Below are 22,111 nucleotides of genomic sequence, written 5' to 3' on the forward strand. Positions count from 1 at the left end.
ATTAATTTTTTTTTAAATTCAATTTGACATTATATAATCAATTCTTAATGCTGCAATGTTTTAAGTTATAAATTTATTATATTTTTATTAGAATATCTTGTCCTTTTCTTTTCCAGTTTTAACAACTAGTCCTTTACTTTTACATGTTTAAGCTTAACCATATTACTTTTCATGCTCGCATTTTTCTATTGTAATATATATATATATATATATATAGTGAAACATAATAATTATGTAAAAATAATATTTTACAAATTTTCATTTTTCAAACTAAGGAAATTTCAAGATTAATTCAAATGTAAATTAATATTTAACAGAATACAATAAATAATGTAGTTGTGTTCTTAATTTATTTTAAACATCTATTTCATTTAATTAAGCATGTAATTTCAATAAGTTTGGGTATCAGAAATGCAATGATCCATTTTGATAATTAATCATAACTTGATCAAGACTAATTTATGGTCTGTATTTTTCATAATTGCCCAAAGTGAAATAAATAAATAAATAAATAATAAAAAAAAATTTTTTTTTCATAAATAGTTATTAATGATGATATAAATATAATACATTTTATATTTTAACTTAAATATTAATTTAAACTCTGTAAAATAAAGTTAAACTCATAAAAAGTTTTCTTTTTAAACTAAGGATATCTGACACTTAAAATTTCAGATGGAGAGAGAGAAGAATAGAGATCATACAGGATGAATAAGATATTGCATTATGGGAACAAACAAATAAATTAGAAGTATTAGAAAGTTAAATTTTAAAATTACATTTTGTTTTATAGAATTAAAATAAATGACAATTTTTTTCAATAAAAATTAATTTAATTTTAATCAAACCTATGAACGTTGGTTAATATATTTAACATTGCATATTAACAACCTCATCACTTCGCCTCCTTCTGACGCACAGGCATTACACACACAGCATACTTCTTAGGACAACTACTTTATTACATTTATAAACACATTTCAAGTTCGATATTTTATCTCATTTACTGGACACGGCATCTAAGAAGTATAACTGAACAATACACATCTCATGATTAACAACAAATAGCAAATCAAAACAACAAAAGGTAAGAAGTTTCTTACGTTTTTCTCTGAGATTCTTATTTTCTCTTAGCATAAACAATTTTATAGACAGCCATGATTAACATCTGACACACATATACTCTTCTCACAACATAATGAATTTTTCAAATTTATTTTCATATATAGAAATTTTCAAATGTACTTTAAATCTTAAAAGTTAGTAGAAAACAATATTTTTATGATTTTCTAAACTAGAAATTTCTACTGAGTATAACAAATATCGTCAAAAATTTCTTCTCATTCTTCTCTTTGTATGATTGTAAGACGCCATTACACACATGTAGATTATTTTTACTTTACATAACACTTGTCACTTCTGCCAGATATACTTTCTTGATAAGTATGTATATAAAGTGTATATGTTAAAATATTTGTTCATTAAACTTATAATTACAATTAATGCTTGTCAATTAAACTTGTACAGATAATTTCTATGTCTGATATATATATATATATTATATATATATATATATATATATATATATATATATATATATATAATTTAGAAACATAGCACTAATAAATCTAGAAACATAGCATAATAAATCTATTTTATGTTTTTGTAGATAAATATTTGAGAAAATATTTCACTATTTACTTATATATAGAAGACACTTTATGTGTGTGAGAGAAAGAGAGAAAGTTCCCTATAGACTCGGAAATGGCTGAGCTGATTTTTTTCTAAATTTCACACAAATGTATTTTATGTGTCTGGCAGTGTTCTTAGATAGATTTTGTAATAGAATTCCTATGATCAGTATCAAAAGTCAATAATTGAAAAAATATGATTAAAGAAGGAACAGTCCGATTTGGACTAAAATTAACACTGATACAGCCTAACACCGCAAGTGTATTTTAAAAGTTTTCTCATAGCACAACTAGAATGGCCAAAGGGCCTAGCATATAAAATTAACAGTAGGTTCTTTGATAAGACAGGCGAGGGTACATTCAAAATGAATGCTTCTTTTTAGAGCACAATCGAAGCATGATATTTAACTTTTTGCATTTTCAACTTTAATTCAAGCCATTATATATAAAAAATAATTTTATAAAATCAACAGTAGGTTCTCTCCAGTGCAATATAAACTAAAATGTATTGCGGGCTAAGTCATTGCGGAGAAGCATATGAAGCTTTTGTCCGGTGTATCAGGATGGATCCCTGACTGACAATTTGATTGAAAAATGGGCAATTTCACTGATTCCAATGACAATAAAAGTATTGTAAGTGGGGGAAATTTGTTGATCCAAATTCAGTCGAGGACAACGTCAAGTCTTTCTGCTAGTTTGTAATATTTTTAAACTTTAAAAATAAATTTTAGGATGCATATTTTCATGATATTGTTTTTCATTTCTAAAGTTTTGGAATCAATATTAGAGAATTTATTTGGCTTACTAATGTATTTGTAACTTTATTAAACAGTTTACATTATATGTATGAATTTAAATTTAAGAAATAAAAATGTGTATAAATTTCAAACATGTAGTAATGAAGTTCATTTTATATTGATTTATTATATAGAATTAATTTCAACTTTATTTAAATGTATAAAATAGGTACAGATCACTAAATTAACTTTAGAATAATTTTAGCAATATATGATGTACAAGTAATGGTTGTGCTATACATTTTCTTGGTATTAAAGTATTCTTTAAAATGCTTCAACTAAAGAAAATCTTTCAGAGTCTAAGTTATGTATTCTGTTAATATAACTGATTATTAAAAAACATAATATACATTTTTTTTTAATTTATAAATCTTGATTATCTTTATTCTAATAAAATTATAAGACAGCATCATGTATAATTATGTGTTTTCTTGTGATTACAGGAATTTAATTAGACACTGTATTATTTTTATTATTTATTATTAATGGATTATTATTAAAATAAGAAGTCAAAAACAAAATTGTAAAAATTCTATTTAAAAAATAATTTAATAATAAAATTAAATCAACCAGAATGCGTTTTGGTTTCTTCATAAACAAATGAGCTATTTTAATCTTGTTAGTAATTGAAAAATAAGAATTCATAATTTTGACCCTTCAAAATTTGAAAAGGATTTAAAAGCATTTAAACTGTTCAATAGAAAGCCATTTCTTATTCAAGATTTAAAGTTTTGGGAGCTATTTACATGCATACAATAATAGAGATAAGAACAACATTAACTTAAAAAAATTAGTTCTAGGTTATACATTTTGTTTTTATTTATTGACAAAATGATACAATAATAATTAAATTTAAGTGCAAAAATTAAAAAAGAATTATTTAGAAAACAAAAACAGTATAGCTGAAAAAAGAGTAAGGAAAATAAAAAGACTATCCCTAAAAAGCAGGACAGTTACAGCTCAAAGTAAAGTAAGATTTTCTTCATTAACACTGACCGGTATAGCTTCCTAAGCAAAAGCTACATATATTATACAAATCTGCCTCACCTGTGATTTAAGCAATGTTTTCTGAAACAAAAAATTTAGTTTTTTTTTTTTTTTCAAATTTATTGATGCTTATATTTTATCCAATCACCACTTTTCACTTTGCTTACTGATTTCAAAAATGAAGTAAGAGTGACTAACCCTCCCCCCTAGTAAGAAGTTCTAATATTTCAACCTATTACACCATTAAGTAAACATAATTAGAATAGTTTTTTGTGTTATAACATGTGTTGGATCACTTCATATTAATCACTATACCTTGGCTAATAAAACAAAACTTTATAAAATTACATTTCCAATTAAGAATAGTATAAAATCAACTTAAATCTTTTTTGTCATGACGTTTTTACAATGTACATAAGAAAATGGTCTTTACTTTTCTTTGTTTTAAACTCATATTTAAAAAAAACATTCTGCTACTTTTCCATTGCTAATACATGAATTTGTCGGTTTTCAGTATAATAACTTATGTATCTGCCATGTGTATATAGAGGGATGTATTATAATCAAATAAATGACAAAAGTTACCCCAACAAAAACATATACAACTTTTCCAAGTTAGGAACACAAAAAAAATACTATTGCAGAAAAGAATAACAGAGTCTTGCATCAGACTCCGAATATGAATTAATTGGAGTATCAATGTCTTGCATGACGCGTAAGTACTCGCATTTCACACCTACTTTTCCATGTGATATAATAGTATTTCAAACAAATCAATTGTTATAATGGGTACTGGGTAGAGCATGCATATACAGATAAAAACACAATTCATATAGATATTACCTCTTAAAAATTAAAAAAGATTTCATTTATTAATAGTATTAATAATATAATTATCTATATATTAATACAATAGCATATGTGTTCTTTTGTGTGTCACGCTTACATCCATTTAATTGTTCCGTTTTTCTAATTCTATAAATAATTTTACCAACAATTCTTCAGAAGTTTTGGTTTCGGTTTTGACTATAGCTGATAACACTTAAATCATCTATTTTGTAAAATAAATAATTTTATCAAGAATTCTTTATAAGTTTTGGTTTCAGTTTCGATTATATATAAGTTTTTATTTTGGTTTTGATTCTAGCTAATGAACCCAAGTCATATGGATATATATTTTTTATTTTTGAAATCGCAACTTTATAATATATAAAAATCGTTAGAACATTTACTCTATAATAATATATAAGAAATCTGCAAGAATTAAAATATCATATTTAAGCATACTTTACGACCGGGCTTTACCAGGCGTTCGTGCTAGCTTAGATAAATACTTTTCCAGTTTTAACAAAAAAGCTACAATAATATCAGAGCGTCTTTATTTACACTGAACATCTACAGAATGCCAACATAAATATATTACATATAAATGAGTGGAATTTCAACAGGTCCCACTAGTTATTATTATCTAAATAAAAAATAAAAATCTTATTATCTTGCTATTTAACACTTAACTATTTAGGAAAGTGTTTATTTACAAAAGGATCTACAAAATACTAGCTTCAATCCAGTATTAATTATCCCACCCCCACCCCACCGAAAAAACAAAAACTTATATCCGGTTTAAGGGAGGGAGCTGAACTGTCTTTAGTTCCTCAGTTTTCCTAGAACAATACTGGGATATAAGGTCTCACTTAAATGAAGCAAAATTCAAGGGAAGTAACTGCATGACAATATTTAACAGCAAATAATACAGTTGATCTACCTCATGACAAACAACCTTTGTCATATATCTGTGCAATATTTTGTATGTTCATATGAATGTCAAAGTAGTAAAAGAATTTGAAGAATTTAATCTATGTTAAGTTGTTGTAAAATAAGAATAAAATCTATAAATAAAAAAAAAAACTTTCAATGCATTTTAAACCTGTAAAAACTTGGTCCATCTACTAGTTATGACTATACATCTGAAATATTTGTGTTTTCAAGGTATTATATAATTATAGAGGAGGGACATTCAGTAAAAATAAAATGTATGATTGTTATTTTTCCAATAACAACTGGTAGATGATATCAGAATAAAACATGAAAACTCTTTTAAATCTCAATGTTCACTAGTTTCATATTAACTTCATATTTAAATCAATGAAAACAATAAAATATAAGCATAAGTAAATAAATATAATAAAAGTAAAGCTTATTTTCATTTATTAATCAGCGCTTACCAATTCATGTAAAAAGCAATGATTTAAAAATACATTCATGATTATCTGTAACTAATGTAATATGTCATTGTTTAAAAAAATGACTAATCAATTATTATTAACATATATTTACATACATTTCTACACTCTTTTTCAGGTTATTAATCAAACATGTTTAGATTTCTATGCGTTATATGCATATTACAAACCTGCCTCAGTGTAGACTTTACATACACAGTGGAAGAAGGAAAAAGTCCAGAAACTTACATTGGGGATATTTCTGTAGATTCTAAGATATTGGAGAATATGTCCTATCAAGACAAGAAACTCATCACATTCAGTCAACTACAAGGAAACGTTGATAGTTCTCAATATTTCAGAGTGTCCAAGAAAACAGGAAAACTCTATGCAATAATCACATTGGATGCAGAAGCAATGTGCAAACGTAATAAACAATGCTTTCAACTCATTGATGTAGCTGTTCGCAAAGGAGGTTCTTCAATGAGGATTTTAGAAATCAAAGTCATCATAAAAGATATCAATGATCACAAACCTGAATTTCCAGAAAAACAAATAAATATTGAATTTGATGAAGATGTTGCTATAGGAACCAAAATGATAATCCCTAATGCAATTGATAAAGATATAGGGGTTTTAAATTCAAAGATTTCTTATGAACTCAAAAAAATGAAAAATGAACCGTTTAGTTTGTCTTTTACTCCTGGTGTTGAGGGAAGATCAATAATAGCAATCAAATTGGAAGAAAGATTAGACAGAGAAACCAAAGATTCTTACATTGTGCAAGTTGTGGCTAAAGACGAAGGATCTCCCTCTAAACAAAACACATTGAATGTTCATATTTCAGTTAATGATGTTAATGATAATTTCCCAATATTTTCTGAGAAAATGTACAACATTTCATTTAAAAATGAAGAGAGCAAAATCACCCCTATTGTTACTTTGTCAGCATCTGATTTGGATTCTGGAGAAAATGGAAAAGTTTCATATCATTGGAGCCAAGAGACAATGGAAATGGTAAAAAATTACTTTCAATTAGTTGAAACAACTGGCCAAATATTCTTGCAGAAAATGTTTAATTCAGGAATAGAAAATACACAAAAATTATACATAAAAGCAAAAGATGGAGGAAATCCACCATTAAGTTCAGTTGCAATAGTTAATATAAATGTATTAAGACATGAGAATACTGCACCAGTAATTGATATAAATTTACCATCTTCATCTAATGTGAATAGAGTTAAGATTTTGGAAAATGCAAAAATGAATATTTTTGTTGCTTATGTGAAAGTAATAGACAATGATGAAGGACAAAATGGAGATGTCACTTGTCATCTTCATCATGATAAATTTCAGCTTCAGAATTTAGGTACAAAGAAATATGAAGTGACACTGAAAAATCCTCTTGACAGAGAGAAAGAAGAGCACCATGATGTTGTGATCAGTTGTCAAGATAAAGGCTCTCCTCCTCTTCATAGTAACAGCAAATTCTCCATTCAAGTGATGGACATCAATGATGTAAGGCCACAATTTACAAAAGACATATTTAAATTCTTCATTGATGAGAATCAAAACTCAAGAATTACTCTTGGCTACATCAATGCCACTGATCCAGACTTGGGAGATGGAGGAAAACTCACATATTCTCTCATCACCAATAACAACAAACACTTCTTACCTTTCAAAATAACCACAAATGGATTACTATCAGCAATTATGTCTCTTGATCATGAGTTTCAACATACTTATCACTTCAAGGTGTTTGTGAAAGACAATGGAACACCATCTCTCAATAACACAGTCAATGTGATTGTTGAGGTCACTGATAAAAATGATAATGCTCCATATTTTACATTTCCCAGTGTTAAACCTTACAATCTACATGTCACATATTACCCTGATGCCAGAAACAAGAACATCACACAGATAAAGGCAGCCGACAGTGATAGTCAAGAGAATGCATTTCTAAAATATCAAATAATCAGAGGCAATGACAAACAGATGTTCACCATCAACCAGTACACTGGTTTCTTAGCTTTCAATAGACAACTCAGCCAACAAAATGCTGGCTCCTATCAGCTTGACATTCTTGTCAAGGATAGTGGTAGGCCAGTTCTATCAGCAACAACTACTCTCTTTTTAACACTCACTATCAGCAACAACACATCAGAAATGTTAAATGTTGTTCAGCTGCACACTGAAGAGAAGGTGCATCTTAATCTCGTCATTATTATTACAGTCATAGCAGTCACAATAGCTGTCTTCATTACAGCTTCATTATCAATCTGCATCATTCGATGTAATGGTCAGTCAAATGTGGCCTATGCCCAAGCACTTGATCCTTCCAATAGATATGTTGGTGAACAGAGACAACTCATTGCTCCTTCTTACCCAGGAAACACTTGGCCTCATCCTGCTCAGCCTTTGCAAATAAATCAAGCACCATCTACAAATACTCCAATGACAACATCAAGAAGACAACTCACTTCTGCAGATGTGCTACCACAGAAATCACAGCTATCATGTGACATTTCATCACAAGTAAGTACTTAAAAATTGTATATATTCAATGAATTATATTTTGCTTTCTTTTCTCATTCAATTTAGATTTCCTTAGCTTGGAATACTTTCTTTAGATTATAAACGTTTCTTATTTTACATATTTTCCCATTAACATATTTTTCATATAGGTTTAAGAGAAACTTCATTTCTACATATATATTTTCGTACTAGTATCATTACCCAGCATTGCCCAGGTAAAAGTATTATATAGAATCATATACAATATCATTATGGACAATTTACATTAACAGCAACCATAATGTTGTCAGCTAGATATTTTTTGATCTATTCAGATATTTGAGTATTTTTATATTCCTAAACAAATTCTTATAAATACTTTAATTTCATTGTCATTAGCTTTTTTAAGAGGCAGCTAGAGTTGCAGAACTACTTTCATTATGTTTACGTTGCAATTGTATATATGAATATACTTATATTTAAAGTGTTACATACTAAATATACCAAAATTCTTCACTTACATTTTATTATATTAAAGAAGGAAAAAATATACTTTTATTTCATATAATTTTATTTTTTTTAAAAAAAAGGTAGGATCGGAACAGGACTCTTTATATTTTCAGTTTTATACTTTCCCAGCTAATAAGAAAACTCAGATGAATTTTTAAGGTTTCTGTTCCCATGGGCTACTACTATTTACTTTGCCTTCCTCGGAAAATTTTATACATATATAAATTTCATCAAAATGAGATATATTTGAATTTTAAAGGAGGTTCAGCCCCTATAGTTCCCTTACATTAAGGGGCCACTTAGAGATTCAGAACAATTTCTATTGAACATTTTATACATATTTTATAGGTACGGGCAAAATGAATGTATAAACATTTTGACCTCTCCCTTTACTTAAAAAAATCATCAAAAATCAGGAAATTGCCCAATTTTAATGAAATTTTCAGTATTTATCAAATGATCGCGGAATATAATGAACTAATTATTTTTATTTAAATCTTAGTGGAAATGTATTACTTTGTTTAAACAAAAAATACCTTTACTAAAGTTATGGTTTTCAGTAGTAAATAAAAAACGCAAGACTTTATTTTTGCTTTTTTATTTAAATAAAGCATCGTAATTTGTAATAATAAAAATAAAATAAAATAATTTTTATAGTAACATTACGAAAAAAGCCCCTAAATCCGTATTAATGAATTTTATATAACTCGAAGAAAAATGAATGTCTCAAACTACCGATATTACCATTGAATTAAGCATTGCTTATTTAATATTTTCGCACAAAAAAATTATAATTGCAAAAAATATTTCTACTTTTTTTTTTAAATTACGGGTTTCGCATAATTTTTATAAGCAAGATTTTAATAATTTCCTTGCTCGCAAAAATATGAAACTTTCGGTATAACATATTTTTTATATAATATTCAACAATAATTTTTAAAAAAATTAATTTTAAAAAATATAGAAAAATAATTAAATTAAAAAATGCAAAAATTAACACAAATGTTCAGAAAAGAAATGTACGGATGCGCAACTGGGGAAAAAAAAAGAACTTCCTCCCTTTTAATTACATGACATCATTTTCAGTCTTTCGACTGCCTGAAATTTTGGGCCTTCGTAATATCGTGTCTACAAAATTTTTGTTTGTTGCATTTTGCGAACACCAGAATCACTCGGTTTTTGGGCTAATTAATTTATGTTTTGTACAAGCAAGATGTTTGTTTTTTTTATTTAATTCAATATCTTAGGACTTTACTTTACTAATTATCTTTGAAATAGACCCAGAAAACTAATATTTATCTTTTAAAGGATTTTTACAATGAATTTATTTAATTTCAAAATTTAGCTGAATTGGGTAGTTTGCCGTGAAAACATTTTCATAACTTTTTTTTTTCCTTTTGGAAATTAAGTTTAGTCCTTAATCTTTCAAATACAATCAAAAAGTAGTCGGAAACCTACAAAAAAATTATGATAAATCGGCTTTCAAAACTAGGTCCCCCATTTTTGTTTGCCCATTTTTGCCCGTACCTAATATTTTATGTAAATTCTCTAACTTTTCTTTCTATAGAGAGCACACAAACATTATACACAGATATTGAGTTTTATATATATACTAGCTGTACCCGGCCACGCGTTGCTGTGGCTCAGTTTGTTAAAATGGAACACATGTGAAAGTAGAGAAAAGTTTGATTCTTTTTTCAAGAGAATGTACAAATTATTTTTTTTTTAACAGATGTTAAGAAAATAAACAGAAAAATACTTCCATCATTAATCATGCAAAAAAATAAATAAAATGTTGATTTAGTGTTTCAATATTATGCTTATAAATTACGATAAAACTTGCTGAGTATGCGCTGTTTTACGGTTGTTGTAAAAATGGAACGGAAACTTAAATTTCACTTCGTTTTAATCTTTCTTAATTTTTTAATTGTGGCCCCCCAAACGAATATAATCAAAACAGTAACATTCAACAATTGTACTTTATGTATATAAAACACAAAATATTTATTAAAAAAAAAAATTTAAAAAAAAAAAACAAGTCAATAACGAAAGGGAAATAATTCCATTTTTAAACGAAAAAGTCAGTTTGGTATATCTTTTTGTTATTTTTTACATAAGTCCAGCTTACCATTCACATTGGAAATGTCGACATTTATAGGTTGTCGGGTACGTTTACAACGAATAAACACTCCAATCTAGTAGATGTATCAGAATTTTTGTAGGAATTTTTTACACCCCTATCACGAAACTGCAAATAAAATATAAAAATCTCGTAATTTCTCTTTTAAAAGTGGGTTGTTTATTTTCATTATGGATTATACTTCCAAAATAAACTATTAAAGTTGTTTTAAAAGTAATAGAAATATTTTTTTTATTTTTTAAAAAACAGTAATGAATTTTCGAACTCAATATTTTTCAATTTTTAAACTTTAAAAATCTATCAAAATTTTTCTCTTGATTCTATTTTTACGATATTTTCAGGGTCAATGTGAAATTTTATGCTCTTTCCAATAAACTGAATATAATATTTTAGACAAACGTTTTTTTTTTAATTCACGCCTCCCATTTTCAAGTGTCTAGCAAAAAGTAAATAATTAATTTACTCACCAAAGTTTTATATATCACAAATTGAAGAGAAAAGGTCAATAGGTAATATATTCAAATTTAAAACAAAAAAAAGTAGTGTTTTTTAGAAATTTACCTGTAAAGTTCGAAGTTTAAAACCTGTTTTTTTTTTTAAACCACGTTGTTTGTTTTTTCTTTTGTTTTTTGTTTTTATGAAACCTTGGTCCTGCTCCTTTTAATTGAAAAAAAAATTAGGGCTTCAATTACATTTTTCGAGTAGTTATAAGCTTGGAAAGACAGGGGGTAGAATAATTCACGCCTCCCATTTTGAAATGTCTTTTAAAAAGTAAATAATTTATTCACCAAAGTGTTATATATCACAAATTGAAGAGAAAAGGTCAATAAACAATATATTCAAATTTAAAACAAAAAAAGTAGTGTTTTTTAGAAATTTACCTGTAAAGTCTGAAGTTAAAACCTTTTTTTTAAAAAAAACATGTTTGCTTTTTTTTTTTTTTTTTTTTAATGAAACCTTGGTCCTTGCTCCTTTAATTGGAAAAAAAATTAGGGCTTGAGTTAAATTTTTCGAGGAGTTATAAGCTTGGAAAGACAGGGTCGAATTATTCACTATTTTTCACGAAATTTCTGACACACCTACCAATCTACCCATGTTAAGAACGGCTTTCGGAATAGACACCCCTAACCTTGCCAGAATACCCGAAAAGCTATAAAAGTTGACGTGTCGAATGTGAACGATGAGTTGGACGTAATGTAAAAATGTACCAAATTTAAAAGGGAACGAAATTCAAATTTCCGTTCCATTTTTACAACAACCGTAAAGCAGAGCATTCTATGCAAATTTTACCTAACTTACTGTATTAATGCTATTTTTTTTAAGCAAAAAAAAAAAAAATATTTAGGTTTGGCTATAAATTCCTAAACTCATTTCACCCTAAATAATTTAAATGACTGAAAAAGGAATCTAATTGAATCTGTAATTTCCTGAATAGTATGCGAGAATTCATTTTTCTTCGAGTTATATCGAATTCATTAATACAGACTTTAGGGGCTTTTTTCGTAATGTTACTGTAAAAATTATTTTTTATTGTTACAAATTACGATGCTTTATTTATATAAAAAAAGCAAAAATAAATTCTTGCGTTTTTTATTTACTACTGAAAACCATAACTTTAGTAAAGGTATATTTTGTTTAAACAAAATAAAACATTTTCACTAAAAGTAAAAATGATTAGTTCATTATATTCTGCGATCATTATTTGAAAAATACTGCAATTTTCATTAAAATTGGTTAATTTCTTGATTTTTGGTGAATTTTTAAGTAAAGGGAGGAGTCAAAATGTTTATACACTTTGAGCGTTGGCATTCATTTTGGGTGTACCTACCATTTTTCGATGAATATTTGATGGGAAAGTGACCACGTGTGGTTAATTTAAATTAAATTTCAATCACATGGTTACATTATCAATAATCATGTGATTAAACCCATTGAAAATTTACCGATATTGTAAATACATTCTGTTTACATTAAGCCTGTAGTGTTTTTTTAGTGATGCAATGTTGGCAACTGAGATTTAAAAAAACCCGCGAGATCAGGAGAAAGAAATGTCCAGAAAATCGCTAGATTTTTAACTTTTATCGTCTGAAATTTTCAAAAATCGCTAATCCCCCCCCCTAAACTCCATATTTTAACTTCCTACCATAAAAAAATTATAAATATAGTATAGTCAATATATAAAATGTTCCGTGTTTTCTCACTATATGTTTCTGGAATTATATTGAAGCGGTTAGCTCCCCAAAAGGCTTACATATTTTATCAGCTAGTTTTACCTGTTTTTTTTTCAGAGAGGGTATTTTTTTTTTTTTTACAGGAAACAAATTATAAACTCAAACTTTTTATAATAAAAGTTAAATTGAAATATACTGCAAATTAAACATCACAATAATGGTGCAACATATTTTGAAATTAGAAAAATAAAAAAACAAAAAAAACTTTGTTTTAGCATGTTAAAAGTATTTAGGTTGGTAGATAATAAAATTCTACTGTATTGGTGTAAGTTTTTTTCGTTTTTTTTTTTTGCTGTTGTTTCTTGCTTTTTACAATTTTCGACTAAATACTTCGAAATAAAGCAGGGTTGCTTAGATCGTATTTTAAACTAAACTTCAGAGGTTGGAATGCCCCCCCCCACCTAAAATGTACTTGGAAAAATCGATTTTATAGCGAGATTTAAGAATGGTTAGCCGGAAAAAGGTGAAAAACAAAACAAATAATCAATAAATAATTGTTAACAAAGGCAATAAATGCTACTTTTTTTTTACTTACGTGAATGAGTTTATTTTATGTTTTAAAGTATTTTCAAGCGCTTTTCTTTATTTTTTAATCTAAAATTGCGGGTGTGTGGATGCGAAATATCTCCAGATTTTCTAGAATTCCCCGCTAGATTCCAAACAAAATCTCCAGATCTAGCAGGAAAACCGCTAAATTGTAACACTGGTCACGTGACAGGAAGCGGTAATAAATAATTGTCCCTAAATAAAAAAAATGGCCTATCGGTACAAAGAAAAACACCTATTTATCAGAGAAAAATTAAGTATAATGTTATAATTAAAAAGAAATATATAAAAACACACATGGATATGGTAAACATATTATACCAAAACCTGGAAGCCATCCGTCCAGTGTTTTTTTAGACTATTAATTGCGAACGAACCAAGAGTTAAGTTTTTATATATATAGATATATAAATAGGTACTATAAACTGCATACTTTATCTCTTATATATTTTAAGATACAAATAAGAAAATAATAATTTAGCCATATAAATGATAAAGAATTTTGATGTTTATTTAAATTTCTTTTAATGTAATTTTTTTTGTTACAAAACTGTCCTTTGCTATTTCTTTTTTCTTATTTGACAATGTAAGAGTTATGAGATTTTATTCTCATGATAATTTTATTTTAATTATTTCTAGCAGATGTATGCACAAAATGTCTCAATTCCACCTGATTATTTTAACTGGAGATCTGCAGTACCTTCTCAGTCAGAAGCAGACCTCAGCTGGAGGGAAGAGAGCACTGGAAACACCCAAGGAACATCAGGTAATAGATAAGAAATATAATATAGAATAAATGTAAATAATATATAGTAATTACTCATTAAAAGAAGTAATGGGTGAAAACAAAGTAAAAGTCCTACAGAAATTAAAACATGTTTTTATCAAACTTTTAAAGAATCATAATAAATGTAATTGTATACAGGGCTAATTTAAAGAATCCTTACAATTTGATCTTATCCTTGCATGATGAAAAAATGATGTTAACAAAACAAATATATTAATTGAATCAATTAATTATGATCAAATTCCAAAGTACTTATATAATGTCAATAATTCTGAACATATTTTCTTTGCATGATTCAAAAAAGTATAAAATTAAAAATAACTCTTGTTCTATACAAAAAAAGCAGCAGAATTAAAACATTTTTTCAAACATATTAACAACACAAACAAAAACGAATAAGATTAATAATTTGGACAACTTTTGAATTACAACTCAAAATTAACATTTAATTAAATGAAGCAGAACAAAAATACTATATTTTTCAACATGTGTGTGTTTGTCTAATTTAACAACAGTGATGTTTACATCCACAAAACTAAAAAAAAATCATTCTATGCTGTAACAGAATAGCAGCAATTAATTTTAAATTAAATTTTGAACCATCATGTGTGTATGTATTTAATATTTATACATTATAGTTTTAAGCATTCAGCTCACTCTGGGCATTTAAATAAGATATGTATTTTTGTTTTTCAGACTATTCTTTTCAGTAAATAGTGGAACTATAAAATTGTTGCCCTAGAAAAGACGACATGATTCCATTTCCGTTTGATGAAAACCAGTTTTCTCTGTTTGTTGCAAACCATCTACTATTTGGCCGGTTGTGCACAAAGCCCAAAAGCGATAATATACTGTTGTTGGTTAAAAAAATTATTGTCGGTTTTGATCTCAAACCAACTAACTGCATACACTTGGATGATAAATTTGACCAGAATGTTTAATTTATCATAGTGCTTGAGGATAGACACCTCTGGTCCATAGACACCTTGTGGCTTATGTTAGCCATCTTGCTTGATTCAAGGGCCCAATTTTCTAAGCTGCTTATCTTAGGTTAACTTCTCCTCGAGAAATGCCAACAGTAAAAGTAGCCTCTGGTTTTCACACTTAAATTATTTGTTTCTTCTGCTGTCAGATAATGATGATCGGGAGGGGCACTATTTTTTTTAGAATGCGACTTGAGACAAATCTTGATAATTATTGATACAAAGTTTCCCCAAAGGACCAGTAAATGTTGTAAGGCTTCTTGTTGTTCCATCAATTAATTTAAAAATTGCTCTAAATGGCAGTTCTTCTAGTGGAACCTGAAAATTGCAAAATTTGCATGTTTAATAATAGATCCAGATTACATAATAAATACCAATATATTATTCTATTTTCCACAAAAAAAGGAACACAATTTCAGGTGAATCTATAGAATTCATTTTACCTCCTTGATAGGAGAATAAGTGTAGATCATGTGCCTTGTTTGACAATTTTCTTTCTTGCACTTTACTGCAAAGTCATCATATCTCAAGACAGAAAGTTTACAGCTACAAGAAAATATATCAAACAGTCTAGCAACTTTGGTTGCTGAAAAGATTTCCTGTCAATCTGTTTGGCTCTCTTATAGCAAAATATATTGACCTTCTGTCCTATATAACGTTCCTCTAACAAGGGCAATTTTGGATTAACTGCTTGCCAAATACTAATTAATTCCTTAGCAATTAAATTAGAAATCTCACTATTTTTTAAGTTGGGATAACTGTTTTCAAGGAAATAACTAAACTGGATGACTTGTGAATTTGCTGGTCCACCTTGTCGTTTGGATGAAACAGCAGTTTCATCCAAACAACAAGGTGAACCAGCAAATTTTCTGAACCACGGGTTAAAACTGAACATTGCGCTTTTACTGACATTCTAATCAGAAAAGTAAAATAAACAAATGCATTATAACTGAAGGAACCTGATTTAAGCTATCTTCCAGTTGCATATGTAAAAAAATAAGTGCTAGTTATAAGAAATAATGAAAAACTTTGTAAAGTTGAATTAGATGTATTGAAGAGAGAGGACCAAACCAAATCAAAGGCATAGTAGTGTTTAGTTTAGACATTTTTAGCAGATTTTAGCTCCTCCTTTGATAACATGAATTTATCCATAAAGAGATTCATTCTTGTTGTAGCTGTGCCATTTTAAAGAAGTGTTTAGTGTTTAGAGTTTGAAAAACCAGTGCTTGTGCCACTATGTTACCATGCTATTTTTAATAGTATTTTCAAGTTAAATTTAATTTTTATGAAAGTTTTGTTTATTAAATTCTTAGGTGAAAGTACAGAATAGTTACAACACACCCTCCTATCCTCCCCATGTTAAGAATGGCTTTCTAAATAATAAAGTTATTTTAGCACAACAACAATACAACATAGATGCACAAATAATGAAAAACCTTTAAAAGAGTTTCCTTATTTACTTGCATTAATCTTTGTGGGTTATCTGATTTTAAAACTATAATTTTAGAAAAAAATACTGCTTGAAAACAGTTACTCCCTAAAAATAAAAGAAATAAAAATTTAACACTAATTTTCTGCAAAGTATTTTTTATTAAGTAGAAAAACTTGAAAATTTATGTGGTTATATTTCGTAAAGAATGTGTAGAATAAAATTGTATGAAATATTTTTTTTTAAATATAAAACTGGAGTATTACCATATTTTAATAAAAATTTCAAATAGAATTTGATGTGACATATTAGGTTGGTGAAAAAATAATGTTTTTTAATGTTCATTTGAACGTCAAAAATGCCATTATTTTTGCACCAACCTATTAAGAAAACAAATTAAAAAAGATAAAACAAATATGTTTAAATTCACTGCAGATACTTGAAATATAATAATATATATTTTAAACAAGTCTTTTTCGTTTTTCCTTTCGAAATAATTAAGCCTAAATCATAATGTTTACAAATTAAATAATAAACAAACGTTAATTTTCAATATCAATAACAAGCGTGTTTTGCGACGGTGAAATCTAAAATGTTTCCACCCAAAAAAAGTTCCTGAAATGAAAAAGTGAACTTTGGTCGCTATTATTTAAAAAACATAATTTTGCCTTTATACTTAATATTTATTTTATTAATTCATTATCCTCACTCATTTTATTTAAAAATGTAGTTTAAAACATATTGCAAATAATGATTCCATTTTCTTAACACACGGATTGTTTTGATGACAGGACGTGCTTAACAATTCACCAAAAAACTTTTAATAGCTTCAATTTTTCAAATTTTAAAGTCATTTCCTCAAGCAAAGATAACAATTTTGAAAAAAATATTTTGTGTAGGTATTTTCTATTTCAAACCCCAACTATCATCACCATTGCCTCACCGGGGTTCCAAAATCGACCTGCCCTACTGTACAACATGCTCTCTACCGATCCAAGTTATGATAATAGGACCATTACCAGTACCCTCAAAATGAACGCATTGCTGGATTGGGATGAATAATAGTGACGTGCCCAGGGTGATGAAAACAAAGTTTCCAACCACAATTATGGTCTTTGGTGTGGTTTCACTTTCAAGTGAGGGCCACATCATGCCACCTCACATTTTCAAAATCAGCTCGAAAGTCAACACCAAAGTGTAATTAGATGTGTTGAAGAGTATGGTGATCCCCTGATGCAATCAGGTGGCTGCTGACAGACCCTGGGTGTGGCAGCAGGACTCGGCACTGACCCACAATTCCAAAGAGACCCAGGCCTGGCTTCAGAATGAGTACTATGACTTTGTACCCATCTCTCACTGCTCCCTTCCTCCCCCAACCTGCACTCGCTGGACTACTTCATTCAGTCATATGCTGAGAACATCACCAACCTGACTTCCCAAAACACCAAAACCAGCCTGATCACTGCCATCTGCTGAGTATTTACCGAGCCCTTGCTGGCGCTTGTGAAAAAAAAGTATACCCCCACTTCCAGACCTGTATCGAGGTGGTGATTGAGGTTGAAGACAGCTGCATTGAATAGATATCAACTCTACAACATAATCAAGTTACCTGAATTGATTTTTTTCATAAAAGTTTAAAAATAAAGCTGTAGTGTTGTTTTCTTTAGGGTAACAACTTTATCATTCCACCCTGTACTTTTAATTCAGTAGAAAATTATATTGACTGAACAGTCATAAAATCAGAACACATCTAATTGTCATAAATCAGTCATGAATTATTTATATTTGAAACATTTGCACAGCAATAACAAAGAAAGTGTGGGGTGGGGTATGTTTTTACTTTACAAATAATTCTAACAAAAGAGTCTGAAACAGACATGATGCAGTTGGTTGGAAATACAATGACCATTACGTTAGCCACATCCAAACCACTATGTTATCTGTGTCTATTACTTAAATAGTGTCTGTCTAATTTAATGAACATGATGTCCACATCCACAAAACTAAAAAAAAAAAAAATCATTCTGTGTTGTAATTAAATGACAACAAATTAATATCAAATTAAATTTTGAGTCATCAACATGTGTGTGTACATGATATTTATACATTATAGCTGTAAACATTCAGCTCATTCAGGTCCTTTAAACAAGATATGCATTTTTGTGTTTCAGGCCGTTCTTCCAGGAAATCATCAGTTCAATCAGGACATGTAAACAAAAGTGATATTTCTGCTCCTTATCCACAATCAAGAAATCTTATAGAAATGAACAACGAACAAACAGCAAACACAAGACCTTTGCCTCCAGTACCAAACAAAAGCATATAATCATTACAAAAAATATACACTGACACCATATTAACTCATGACTAATCTTATTTTTTAAGTGTTTTTGTCAGTGCATATTTATATATGCACTAACAAATAGAATAAAATAATATTAGTCATAAGATTTATTAGCTAAGAAAATAAAAATAAGTAATATACAATAGCATAAAATTATTAACTTGCCAAGTATAATATATCTCAAATACATATTTAATACTTATTTAGAACAATTCATTTATTTCTAATAATTTTTCTTATTACAATGATCCATTCTTAAAATTAGTCATAACTAGGTCACCATTTATACTATATCTGAAAATTGCAAATGACAGAAGTTAACAAATAAGAATAAAAATAGTAATATAGTTCATGGCTGGGAGCAACAGTACACAGAATCTTCATCCATTCCTGGGTAGTGTCAGTTATACCTACTATTTATAAAATAACTATATTTTTTATTCCATTGCAATCTTAATGAAAAAACATTAAAATCATCTTCATAGAATTTGTGACCTTCAATGATGACTAACGACAATATTAAAATGTAAACAAGGTTTTAAGTTCAATATAAAATTAAGGAGGATAGGGATTTGTATTTTCTATTAAAATAAGAAATAACTAACAATTAAGGATATACAATGTGGAAGGAAGGAAGAAAGCAAATCTTAGCAGATGAATAACATTAAATTGCATTATGGGAACAGAGGAATAAAAGTTAAATCTTTTTTTTTTTTTTTAAGTAAACTAATTCAATTTTCCAACTTAATATTAGAATATTAAAATTAAATTTAATACAAAAAATTTTAATGAAAAAATAAATTAAAAATAAAACAAAACTATGAACGTAGGTCAATAGTATTTTTTTACATTCCACACCACACTCCTTCCACTTCCACAGGCAGCCATTACTCATACGTCATACTTCTTAGGATAACTATTTCCTTACATTCATGATAAATAAAATTTTCACTTCAAAGATTTATCTCATTTATTGGACGTAGGATATACAGATCCATCATTGAATAATCGATTATAAAATGAATAACATTGGATATCATATCAAAGGTAAGGATGATTTATATTACTTTTTTTTTTTTTTTTAAATATGATACTTAATTTTCCTTTGTACAAACTCCTGTAAAAGCAGCCATCATTCACATCTGACAAAAATATAGTAAATTTAAAAAACATTTTTTTTTTGTTTTATTATTTTAACGGCAGAAATATTATACCTGTAAAAATGATCGATATTCAGAATATGTTTAAAGTTTTAAACCACTCCATACAATAAATGCCTATTCTTTATTACAATTATTAAGTAATTTTTACAATTTTCCTCATCATTTGCAGTTAGATGCAAGGCACTATTAAACAAATTCATATCTACATCACTTTAAATAATGACATTTATCATTTAGATATCTTTTCCTAATAGGTATGTGTATAAAATAGATGCGTTGTTTAGGAATATAGTTGTTTATTTTTATGTATCTTTTTTAAAACAGTAATCATTGTAACAAATAAATATATTTGTGCTATTTGATTTCTCCTATTCACAAGCGTAGCTTTAAACAGTAGGGGAATTTTATTTTGATGAATATATTTTTAAACAAACACTTCAATATTTGGATACTTTACTGTAGGTATTTGAAAATAAAATTTAAGTTGTATATTTAAATAAAATGTATTATTCCTATTTTTTATTCACTATAATAATTTTAAAAATTATTCTACTTTTGTTTTTTTGTTTTTTTTTTTGCTCATTCACTCCAAACAAGGCACATTGCCACTGAGACATAAGATGCTATTGTGAATTAAGGACCATAGAATAAAAGATTATAAGTAGGGAGTTGAGCAGCAAGATTTCTGCATGTTAGTACAGTTGAGAGCAGGAAACTGAGAGAATTTCAAAGTCTAGCAGTTTGTAGGGAAGAAACTATTTGAGTAGAGAGCTTTCTATAATCTAGGCATCTCTTTATTGAAGGAGTGGGATTTTGATGCTTGTTGGGTTAGTCAGGAGTATTTACGTTGATGGGGGACCTCTACTAAAAGTTCATCAGAGCAATTCCATTAAAGTACATGTAAAACAAGTACAGGGATGCAACATTGTGGTGATAGTACAGGGCTTGGAGCTTGGTTGATAGTGCGGGACCTGTTAGATTAGAGACTCTTTTTTGAACCCTGTTTAAGAGGAAGAGATTAGTGGTACATGCACCAGCCCAGATGTGAGAACAGTACTCCATAAAATATTTAAATTTCTATAAAATCTGAATATGGTTTTTGTAAATTTTACAGCATTTAAATTTATTTATCTTCCATCATGGGAAGATGTGATAAAAGGTCGGAAAGTGGGACTGAGAAACCAGTGCCCTAAAGGAAGAGCACTCTTACCTTAAAAAATGCCTGAGCAGTCCTGTCAGCATTCCCTTGGTAGGAGCACTTAAGATGATTAGAAATAAACTAGCCTATTCTCAAAGACCAAGAAAGTAAAAACTGGAAGGGTGAACCTCCAAGAAATGCCCAGGATTATACTTCTGCCTGAAAGAACAAGGCTAGAAGATGCCACAGCAGCTTCCCCTCTGTTGGACTGATTGAGGACATATCTTTGACTTGTCTAACATAAATGCGGGTTATCCTGGGTTTTACAGCATTTAAAAGTTTTGAAATAAAAGCTAAAAACAATTTTAGTCTTTTATTGTCATGTATTAATGTATAATCAGAAATAATTAATATTTTCATTCAAGTTATACTCTTATTACATTTAAATACAAAATACAAGTTAATTTGAGTTTATAATTTGAACAATAATTTACCTAAAAAGTATATTATATTATTTGCCAATTTTTTTCAAATGAATAAAAATATTTTATTTTTAATTCTTATGGTTTTGTTACTAACAATTTAAAAAAAAAAAATTCATTTACATTATTTCATTGTTCAAA

At 28.1% G+C, this 22,111-nt stretch overlaps 2 protein-coding genes across 2 annotated transcripts in view; both read left to right on the top strand.

The window, feature by feature from the left end:
* The window catches only part of LOC145242752 (protocadherin Fat 4-like), a 161,068-nt gene that overhangs the window by 130,641 nt on the left and 8,316 nt on the right, over positions 1–22,111 (top strand). The gene's annotated exons all lie outside the window — the stretch shown is intronic.
* Positions 903–19,316, top strand: LOC145242938 (protocadherin beta-15-like). Its single transcript, XM_080106047.1, has 4 exons — positions 903–1,087; positions 5,837–8,238; positions 14,284–14,410; positions 19,015–19,316. Exons 2-4 carry the CDS (start codon positions 5,851–5,853, stop codon positions 19,167–19,169), a joined length of 2,670 nt encoding a protein of 889 aa, XP_079962173.1. The 5' UTR covers positions 903–1,087; positions 5,837–5,850; the 3' UTR covers positions 19,170–19,316.

Source organism: Euprymna scolopes, chromosome 21 (genome assembly GCF_053919585.1).
Source record: "Euprymna scolopes isolate OS-2025 chromosome 21, ASM5391958v1, whole genome shotgun sequence".
Taxonomy (NCBI): domain Eukaryota; kingdom Metazoa; phylum Mollusca; class Cephalopoda; order Sepiida; family Sepiolidae; genus Euprymna; species Euprymna scolopes.